Source organism: Mustela putorius, unplaced genomic scaffold, assembly GCF_011764305.1.
Source record: "Mustela putorius furo isolate JIRA1106 unplaced genomic scaffold, ASM1176430v1.1 tig00003834_pilon_pilon_pilon, whole genome shotgun sequence".
NCBI lineage: Eukaryota > Metazoa > Chordata > Mammalia > Carnivora > Mustelidae > Mustela > Mustela putorius.
The window spans coordinates 28,163,703-28,175,075 of NW_025421987.1; the positions used below are offsets into that span (position 1 = coordinate 28,163,703).

Consider the following 11,373-nt stretch of genomic DNA (forward strand, 5'->3'; position numbering starts at 1 on the left):
GAAGGCTTCCATGTAAGGGAGATACTTTGTTACTGGGTCTAAAGGTGGAGGAGACCATGTGGCCACAAAGGTAGGCAGGTTCTAGGAACTGAAGGGCATTCCCTGATTGATGATCACCAAGGAAACAAGAAACTCAGTCTTAGAACCACAAGGAACTGAATCTGGCCAACAATTATTTTTTTATTTTTTATTTTTTTAATTAACACATAATGTATTATTTATTTCAGGGGTACAGGTCTGTGAATCATCAGTCTTACACAATTAAGAGCACTCACTGTAGCACATACCCTTCCCAGTGTCGATCACCCAGACACCCTATCCCTCCCTTCTACCCCAGCAACCCTCAGTTTGTTTCCTGAGATTAAGGGTCTCTTACAGTTTGTTTCCCTCCCCAGTCCTATCTTGTTTCTTTTTCCTTCCTTACCCCCCACAACCCCCTCACCCTGTGTCTTACAATCCTCATATCAGAAAGCTCGCATGATAATTGTATTTCTCTGATTGACTTAATTCACTTAATGTAATAATACCCTCTAGTTCCATCCACGGCGTTGCAAATAGCAAGCTTTTGTTTTATTTGATGGCTGAATATATTCCATTATATGTGTGTGTATGTGTGTGTGTACACATACTGCATCTTCTGTATCTGTTCATCTGTTGATGGACATCTAGGTTCTTTCCATAGTTTTGGCCAAAAATTTGAATGAGCCTGGAAGCAGATTTCTCTCATCTTCGGAAAGGTGCACAGCCCTGCTGACAGCTTGATTTCACCCTGTGAGACTCTGAGAATCCTGCTGTGCCTTGCCTTGGACTCTTGACAGAACTCTTGATAATAAATGTCCCTTGTTTTTGAGCTGCTTAAGTTTGTGGTGGTTTGTTACACAGCAATAGAAAATGAATTAAGTGTAACTACCACCCACATGAAGATACAGAATGTTTAAGTACATATAGAATATTTCCAACATTCCAGTGTTCTCTGTATTTAGAAATGATTGAGACTACTAATACTACTATAGTATTAGACTTTAATGACAGCCCTTCAAAACAACTAGTAATTTAACCATTTTGTAGATAATGAGACCAAGTTCCAGAGACTCATTCAGTTTGACACCTACAGGGGACTAAGTAGATGAGAGTTTAAGTGATTTCTGGGGTCTCACATTGGGGAGGTGGAGCCAAACATAAACCAGAGCCTCTGACTCAGGTCTGGCCCCTTTTCTGTGTCTCTTAACCCTGCTTGGGAGGTATGGTGGAGGACATCTTGCTGTTTGGGTTTGTCTGCAGTAGTGGAATCCATCAACTCTCTAAAATCTATGCATCCAAATGATGGAGTGAATGATGAAACACTGTTGGATGTTGGTGAAAACCAGACTGGTGCTGTAATGGATGACACGTCACTCTGTTGTTGATGTGGTAGCGTAGCAAATTGGACAAAACTATTTTGAAGACAAGCGCTTTCAGTTGTTGGAAAAAATACTTCCTACAGAATACATTTTATTTGGCTAATTTAGAAAATCAAAGGGCTCATATCCTCCATATAAAATCTAACTGATACCATTTGCGGGTAGGAAGCCCACTCCCACAACTGTATCTGTAGTATAATGTATGTCTTTGTAAACAGTATGGCCCTGACCACTAGCTGTCCCTACAACTCTTTGAGAAACTTTGGCAAGTCACTCTGTGACATACTTTCTTCGCCTTTAAAAGATATTTAGACTAAAAAAAAAAAAGATATTTAGACTAGCTATTATTTGAAGTCCTTTTCAACATTCTTTAAGTATGTAGGTATTTCTACCTATACCTATTTATAGCTTTCCTCTGTAAAATGCTTAGCTTTTGGAAGACTAAAGTATAAAGAAAAAAAATTAAATTCCCAGGATTTCCTAGGGGGACTCAAGGGTAAATTCACACTCAAGCTCCAGTAATGACTGTGTAGCCAGGACCTTCTCACAGTCCCAGCACTTGACAGGGTATCCCTAAACAGCTCCACACACGCCGTCCTCATTTCTTGTCTCCTTGAGATGACACCCTAGTGTTCCTGTGCCCACTGTGTTCCCTAATGCAAGGAATTGTTTGATTCTTTTTCTTCTCTGTCTTGTCTTGTTTTTCCTTTCATGAACTGTACATTCTCCTTTGGCCTACTTTTTCCTTTTCTTTGTTCTGTAGGTAATACCATGCCGAAAAATTAAGGGACTTGTGCATAACATGTACTTACACACACCTCCCACCCTTAATTCACACTGTATCTCTCACCCAGCTCTTTCTAGATAGTTTAGGGAATTTTTTTTCCCTCTGCATTTTCTCTCTCATTTTGTCTCATTTGTGGCCCAAATAGCCCTCGTTTTAAAAGGCTAATGAATGACATGGGATGACACCCTTTGGAGGAAAATATAAGCTACAGGTTTTTTTTTTTTTTTTTTTAAGATTTTATTCATTAATTTGACAGACAGAGATCACCAGCAGGCAGAGAGAGGGGGGGAAGCAGGCTCCTCACCAAGCAGCGAGCCCAGTGCGGGGCTCAATCCCATGACCCTGGGATCATGACCCGAGCCAAAGGCAGAGGCTTTAACCCACTGAGCCACCCAGGCGCCCCCAAGCTTTGATTTTTAAAAAGAAGCCAATACTGTTTAGAGAAGCAGGGACCTTACCTGCAAGTAATCGAAACTATTCCTTCTGATTTTGCATAAAGATCTTCTCTGTCTTTATAATGACCTCCAGGAAAACTTCTTCCTTCATTGTTAGTATTTACGATAACTGTAAAATTAAGTAATAAGTAATTTTTGTTTTAAAATTACTTTAAAAAATATTTTATTTATTTATTTGTCAGAGATTGAGAGAGAGCACACAAGCAAGGGGAGCAGCAGGCATAGGGAGAAGCAGACTCCCTGCTGAGCAAGGAGCCTGATGTGGGACTCCATCCCAGGACCCTGGGACCATGACCTGAGCCGAAGGCAGATGCTTAACCAACTGAGCCACCCAGGCATCCCAAAATTACTTTTATTCCACATGCATAGTACATTAGGGTTATATATTCAATTTTAGAGACTTTCATATTTTATGTGAAAATTCTGAGATCCAAGAAATGCTGACTTTGAAACAACTTAAGACTCGTTAAAGTCTTATTAAAATAGGAAAGGTGTTGGGATGCCTGGGTGGCTCAGTGGATTAAGCATCTGCCTTCAGCTCATGTTATGATCTCAGGGTCCTGGAATCGAGCCTCACATCAGGCTCCCTGCTCAGCAGAGTATGCTTTTCCCTTTCTTTCTCCTTCTGCTTCTCTCCTCTGCTCCTGCTTTTCCTCAAATGAATAAATAAAATCTTAAAAAAAAAAAAAAAGGAAATGTGTTTGTTTCAGCTGACCATAAGAGGGCAATGCAGGTTCATGTATTTTACTTTAAAAATATGCTCTGTTATCTAGTGCTGCATGTGTAAAGAATCAGTGGCAGGTTCAGTAATTGATTTGCTTTGCTTGACTTAACTCTGGTAATAAATATTTGAATGGAAATGGTAATTGTTTCCTGTGTGATATATGCTTTTCTTTATAACATGTATTTGACATAGAATAGCCAAGTCTCCTAAATTAACCATGGTAAAAATGGTAACTTCAAAATCACTCTTAATTCCCAGTCTAGTAAATGTTTTCTTTGGGGCCCAGGTGTCTTCTCTAGAGCTCTCTGCCTTTGTAAGCTTGACGTGCTGATGTAATGAGGGAGCTTTAGGCAGGTTGTGCTAACATAGGAAAGCCACACTTGGTGACATGGGGAGAAATTGTTTTTGAATAAGCCAGATAAATATTTACCCGCCCTAGTTTTCCTTTGACAATCACATTCTCCAAGTAAAGTTTTTATTTTCCTCCCTCCCTCTCTCTCTCTCTTTCTTTCTTTCTTGTAAAGTTTTAAAAAAAAAATGCTGTTTACCTTTCTGCTTAGGCCCTGAACCTCCAAAGAATTAGCAGCTGCCTAAGTTAAAAGATGAAATTTGCACTGTCTATCAAATAGGGCATCTTCTTTGAAGAGAATAAAACCAAAATGATTTTGTGTAATATGAATAATATCAATATGATAAACTGAAAATGGGCACAAATACGGGACTCATAGTTAAATTGCTGAGTCGTATAAACATTTGGATTTCAAATTGTGGTTTAACAGGTGAGACTGCAGAATTACTGGATTATGATAAGGTTGGAGACTTGGGGTGTGTAAGGAAGTGATGTCAAGTAATTGGTGGTTTTTGAAGACTGTAGATTCGAATAAGTGTTGGAAATGAATACGTGTACAGCTTCAGGAAGAAAGCCAAACAGAAAATGGCTGCCATCTACAACCATATTCTTTTGAGGGGTGATGTTGCACGTGGGCTCTGGGGCTCACCAGCCTGGATCAGGTCTTGGCTTTGCCACTTATGAGCTTTGGGTCTAGGTCAAGCCACTTAGCTGTTTTGAAAGGTAGGGGTAACAATAGCACCTACCTCTTAAAGGTTTATCATGAGCATCGAATGAGATAATATCTTTAATTGCAGAGTAAACTCACAAGAAATATTTGCCATCCCAGTCTGTCTATTTTGAAGCATGTAAAGTGTGTTGTTTCTGCAAAAGCATTTTCCGAGGGAGGTGTTAGGGCAGAAGGATTTGACTCTCCCTCTGAAACGTGTGCTGGCACTTGTGTCATCATGTGTAGTGAGTACACTTGTGTCATCATGTGTAGTGAGTATAAAATGGCTGCTCCATTTTATCTTATTTTACAAAGATTTTATTATTTGTCAGAGACGGGGGAGAGAGAGAGCGCACGCGCGCACAAGCCGGGGGAGCAGCAGGCAGAGGGAGAAGCAGGCTTCCCACGGAGCAGGGAGTCTGATGTGGGACTTGATCCCAGGACCCCAGATCATGACCTGAGCTAAAGGCAGACAATAAAGCGACTGAGCCACCCAGGCACCCCTGCTGCTGCATGTTAAATACTGTTCATTGTGCAAAAAGACCTTCTGAGCCTTCTGTGTTCTGGGGAATAATTCCTTAGAGTGTGTACATTTGGTTTGTTCTCTGTATTGAGTGGTGGTTTTCTGAATTCATATTTGATTATAGGACCCATAGGTTAAAACTTCCCTTTTAATAGGCTGAGCAAGAGACTGATCTAGCTATACAAATATAAAATATAAATTTAAGATGTGACTTACCTCATAGGCTTTTGTATGAGAAACTTAGTCTGGGATAATACTGGACAGTATTTATATCTACACATTTCCATGATATTTGCCTGCTTTTATTTTTGGCTTTGATAGAAACATGCATAATCAGAGAGGAATGCTCAAGGTCCCCTTTTCCCCTTCTGTCCACCAAAACCCTCACACACAGTTCAGATCTTCCTATTTTTGTGCGAAGGAGAACCTTTTGTAGCAAGGGGAAAGTCTGGGATTTCTCTGAATTGTGATGACAGTAAATCTTACCCATATACAAGCAGGCTAACAAATATAGGGGCATAATTTTGTTTCTTGGGGCATTTTCCATGTAGAGTTTGTTGGAGGAGACTTTCAGAATATCTTATTTTTTTCCTTTTTCTTTTCAGAAACTAACAATCTAGAAATATCACAAGGCTCAGGAACTTTTCCTTCTGGATATTATTACAAAGACCAGTGGAGGCCCAGAAAGTTTAAGATGCGCCAGTTTAATGACCCTGACAACATCACAGAATGCTTACAAAGAAAAGTGGTGTACTTATTTGGAGATTCAACAATCAGGCAATGGTTTGAATACCTTACTACGTTTGTTCCAGGTTGGTACTTAACATTTTATTTTACAGCTCTTTTCCACTTACACAGAATCAGCTTGCTTCACTCCAGTGCCTGAGGAAGGGCACCAGCCAAGGAAGTAGTTATTTCTCTGTAGGACTAAAGAGGTATCCTAACCCTGAAGAGCTGTGTGATGGTTTCTGATCCATGGTGGAGTTGACGCATTGATGGAAGCACTGGGTCCTTGGTGAAGTTTCAGACCACTGATTAGCTGTGTGATCTTGGACATGTTATTGACTAAATGAAGGACTTCTCCATCCTTCATTTCTTCACACACGCAATGAGGCAGTGGGACGGTGTTACCTTACAGCAGACCTTTACTTTTGCTGTTCTGGGCTCTACAACAGAAGTGGACATTTCCAATCATTTCTCTCCTAGTTGTTTGGTCAGACTCCAAGTTTGTAATAGATTTCACCGGAAGGAAGCAGACAAACTTACTGTGGTCCATTTTAATGCATCCATTCAGCAAAACCTTCCCAGTGTCGTCCGTTGGGCATACCATTGGTATGATTCTGAGATGAGCGGGCTCCTACTGAGGGAGTCTTGATCAGTCCCAGCATTCTTAGCGTCCTGATTTCACTGCTGGGCTCTGGGGGTGCTATCCAGACTCAGAATAAAGCCCCACTCACTGGAGAGCCATCCTTTATTCAAGAGCCTTTTCCTCCTCGTGGAAGGTGTGTGGATGGGACTAGGAGGGATGAGTCCCGGGTAACAGCACTAAAGACCCTGCTTACAATTTAGAGAGCTGACAAGTAATTCTGTGGTAACTATTTTTGAGGGCTGTGTATGGCAGGGCTTTCCACCAACCACAGTACCCTAGTTTTGTTGTGAGTTGTTGTTGGTATTTTTTTCATCTTTTTTTTTTTTTTTTTTTAACATCAACGTAGTTTCAGACTTAATTTTTAGAAGGAAAGGAAGAAGTAGATATGATCCCCAAAGTAGAAAGTTAATTCCAGTTTTCGTTTTGCTTGTTTTTTTGAAATAAGCATAGCCGAATTTAGTCAATAAAACATGAATTAAAAACGAGAAAAAGAGATATAATTTGTATGGCATAATGCTAAATATGTTTTGATGCTGGCTAGGCAGATTCCTCCAAGAATCTGTAGTTGTTTGTTTCTTAAGTTCTAATGACGTAGCTCATTATTTTCTTTCATCGGAGTGATCACATTGAGTGTCTTGTTTTCCACTATATCCTTTGCAGACAGATTTTCACCTGATAAAGCCTCGTGTCAGTGCTTGATCTTAATCAAAAGAAAAATTGGTAGCTTGAGTTCATTCAACTTAAGTGGGGCCAAATGCTAAGTAGTAATGAATCAGATAGGAAAATCTAAAAGAGGAGCCTGAGACTGTAGGAGAGAAAAGTGACACCTTTAACCTGTAAGAAGAATGTACGCCAATTATAGTGTGATGTTACTTCTTCAGAATTGACAGTGTACCTCTTGAGATCAAGGACTGTTGACTTACCCATCTGATCCTTGCTGGTTCATGGCACTGAGTAGGTGCTCAGAAGTGCTGATTGACTTGGGTTGCCAGAAGTTACTTAGTCTGTTCTCTGAAAGGCACTTGTAGGAGCATTTAAGTATATGAGACAGGTCCTCTTCCCTTATGGGGCTTATGTTAAGTGATGAATTGTATAGACAGAGCTTTTTAGGGTTAACCAAAGAGAAATAATCACTGATTCCTGGGACCTTCAGAAGATCTCAGAGGAGATAAACTCTGAAACACCACTTAGACAATTGGGAGGAAGAAGGGAATTCTAACTTGTACAGCTGTCTTTGTTATTCTTGTGACAGAGATAGACATTCTCTAAGGTATTATTATGATTTTCCATCCATAGGGTGAAATAGAAAGTCAAAAGAAACAGGGTTGCTCCTTTCTTTCATGTATTGCAAAAAGAGGTATTTGGTTACTATTATATGTTCTTAAAAAAGCAGAAGTTAGAGCCCTTGTCCTAGAAGAAACAGTATTTGTCCATTAGAAGAATAATGTGTAAATGCCAAGTTGATTTTTAAGATATTCAACAGTAGGTGCAAACAGGAAGATACCTTGGCCTAATGGTTAGAGGTAAAGAGGTTATTTTGCTTCTGAGGTGTACAGACAGGTATCACTGATAGTTTAAATAATAAATATGTTAGACTAAAGGTCTATTGAGGCCAGTGAAATAATTATTCCCCTTACACTTGTACCGTTTCGTTATGCTTTCTTTTAAGAAAAAGTTCTTTTAAGCTGCAAAGTATAGAATGAACATAATATATGTGCTTGGTTTTATGAATTTGAGTTTTATGAATTTGAGTTTTCTTTGTTTCAGATTTAGTGGAGTTTAACTTGGGTAGTCCCAAGAATGTGGGTCCTTTCCTCGCGGTGGACCAGAAGCACAACATCCTGCTCAAATATCGCTGCCATGGTCCACCCATCCGTTTTACAACTGTCTTTAGCAATGAGCTCCATTATGTGGCCAATGAGCTGAATGGCATCGTGGGGGGGAAGAACACCGTGGTTGCCATAGCTATATGGTCTCATTTCAGCACCTTCCCCTTGGAAGTGTACATCCGGCGGCTCAGGAATATCCGTCGAGCCGTGGTCCAGCTCCTGGATCGAAGCCCTAAGACCGTTGTAGTCATTCGAACAGCCAATGCCCAAGAGCTGGGGCCCGAGGTGAGCCTTTTCAACAGTGACTGGTACAATTTTCAGCTGGACACCATCCTCCGGAAGATGTTCTCAGGGGTTGGAGTGTATCTCGTTGATGCCTGGGAGATGACCTTGGCTCATTATTTACCCCACAAGCTACATCCAGATGAAGTTATTGTGAAGAACCAACTGGACATGTTCTTGTCCTTTGTGTGCCCCGTGGAGACCTAGCCCGCCCTGGAGGGGACTGGAGGAATCATATTACCTGTGTTATAGGAAGTTTATGGCTGGCCCCATGGAGAGATAACTGCTAGTGACATGTACAAAATTTCAAAAGGAACTGGACTTTATATGAGACTTCTAAGGAGCTTAGAAAATGCAGGTTGCATTTATATCTACCTACAGGATTTTTTCCCAATCTTTACATAGCCATTGGAGAATCATTATTAACAACATCTACGCACTGTATTCCTCTTGTAACCAAAGATGCTAATGAGTGTATTTGAATTAGCCTCTCTTAAGAGGAGAGAGTACTGTGCTAAAAACTGTGAGACATATTCTGACCTAAATGGTTGGTAGTGAAGTTTTTGTAGCTTATCTGGTAAAGGAGAATGAGCTTATCTGTATGAACAGCACAGTTGATCCATCTTTGGTGGGATGAACTAATGAGGCTTCTGGTCAGTGCCTCCTGTAACACACTGAAGACTGCTGTGTCTTGGGAGTTTCTCTTGATGATCCACCTTTTCTGAGTTGCTTTTCAGACTGGAATCCTTGCTCAGATGTTTCTAGTGAGAATATTTATAATATTCTGCATTTATCTAGAAAAGAAGCAAAAGGAAAGTATGAAAACAGTACAAAAAATCTGTGTGTCCAATTGATACTTGCACTGGGGGGTTGTTACTTATTTCAGCTGAATTTTACATGATGAATACTTTAAAATCATCACTTTTGGAACTGGAAGGGGCAATCTATAAATGGAAATTTATTTTTGTGTTTTGAAGTTTGAGGGTTTTAAGAACTGCATTTTATGTAAAGATTGTTTATTATAAAGTTGTAGAAGTTACTTGCATCAATTTCAAGTGTTTCTTTTTTGGTTGTTATTCTGAATTGCATACCAACATTAGAAATTAAAATCTAATTAGAATCTAAAGTTCAATATTGAGATCTAGAACAGGTTTTATTGATTTGAATGTAAGGTACACACATTCTCTCATGCTTGGAAGTAAAAAGCTGCTATTTCTACTGCTATCTTAAAATAATTGAGTTATTGACTTTACTTGACTGTCTTTACCTTATTAATTTAGATGAGTTTAGGTTAACTTGGGGCCTTTTAGTAAGTATAAGTACTCTTTTCCGAGCCACAATAGGTTACAATCTAGTTTTAGTTATCCATAAAGGGACAGATGAAGAGACTGGGGAAGCTTTAGAGATGAAGACAGTTGCTTAAAGCATGAAAAAGAATACACTCTTAGGAGAGTGGGCCAAAGAATTTGGAGTTTTAACTTAGAACAGAGAGTGTAAGATCTTCCTTCTTAGCCTTGAGGACCACCTTCAGTTTATAAAATATATATATGGGGCAAGGAGATTTTAAATTATTTTCTGAGTCTAAAGAGGACCAACAAGTAGTTAAAAATATTAAGAAAGCTTAATTTTAATGGTCTTGAAGCTTTAGAGTGTCTGAGAATCACCTGGAATATTTGATAAAAATACAGACTTAGGGCTCCTGCTTCTGGCAATTGTGGAATCAACCTTTGTTTCAGTTGTCCAGTGATTGATGCAATAGTAGTATTCTATACTTTGATAAAAACCAACTAAGGGAAGAAGGAAGATAGAACTAAGGAAATAATATAGCTTGTCTATTATTTCAAGAGCTTATTCCTTAACATTTAATTATGATCATGATCTAGTAGCCTAGGTGATATTAGGTACCTTTTATAGATGAGGAACTCATTTGGATTTGAACCAAGGTATGTGAGAAGTACATAGCCCTTTTCAACTACAACTTGTTGGACTTTATAAAGAGAGATTCTCTTTTTCACAAAAGAACTTTTTGAGCATTTTCTCAAAGATTGCTGGAGGAGGCCGAGGCTTCATCATCTTTGGAGAATTATGGTTTCCACTGCCTCTCCAGGGCTTTGACATAATGCTTTTATTTTTTTTTTTTAAGATTTTATTTGTTTATTATTAGAGAGACAAAACAAGTGGGAGGAGGGGCAGTGGTAGAAGCAGACTCCCCACTGAGCAGGGAGCCCGATGTGGGACTTGATTCCAGGACCCTGGGATCATCATCTGAGCTGAAGGCAGAAGCTCAACCAACTGAGGCCACCCAGGTGCCCTGGAGTGATGCTTCTTGTTTGTGCAGATGATTTCTTGTGAGATCTCATCCAGTTTCTGTTACTTTTTGATATAGTTATATAAGGCCCTAAAGATTTGATGATACAATTTCTTGAAGTATTCTAATTGACTTTGTCTCTTTACTAATTTACCTGCCTTCAAGAGGAAGGTAAATTTTCCTTTCCAGAGAGAGGTGTGTGAGCTGGGGGAGGAGCAGAGAGAGGGAGAGAAAATCTTAAGCAGGCTCCACACCTAGCATAGAACCTGATGTGGGGCTTGATCTTACAACCCTGAGATCATGACCTGAGCCAAAATTAAGAAGACAGATGCTTATGGGTGCTTAGGTGGCTCAATTGGTTAAGTGTTTGACTCTTCCTGGGAGAGAGTCCTGCTTTGAGCCCACACTCAGTGGGGAGATTGCTTGAGATTCTCTGTCCTCTCCCTCTATTCCCGGCCCCAACCACCACTCAGGTTCAGTCTCTCCTTCTCAAAAACGAATAAATCTTTAAAAAAAAAAAAATAAGATGCTTTAACTGACTGAGCCACCTGGGTATGCCTCTAACTTGTCTTTATATTCTCTGGCCTTAAAAAGGATTTTATTTCTTATTTAAAGAAAGTGCAAGTGAGGGGAGAGGG

The 11,373-nt window shown here is 39.7% G+C and overlaps 1 protein-coding gene across 8 annotated transcripts in view; it reads left to right on the top strand.

Annotated features, from left to right (window-relative positions):
* The window catches only part of NXPE3 (neurexophilin and PC-esterase domain family member 3), a 46,399-nt gene extending 36,923 nt beyond the window's left edge, over positions 1-9,476 (top strand). For all 8 annotated transcript variants that reach the window (XM_045088278.1, XM_004771982.3, XM_004771981.3 and 5 more), the window contains 2 exons: positions 5,553-5,759; positions 8,084-9,476. In XM_045088278.1, coding sequence (XP_044944213.1) covers positions 5,553-5,759; positions 8,084-8,634 — 758 coding nt within the window. In that variant the 3' untranslated portion in view covers positions 8,635-9,476. The remainder of the gene's footprint in view (positions 1-5,552; positions 5,760-8,083) is intronic.
* Positions 9,477-11,373: the final 1,897 nt, after the last annotated feature.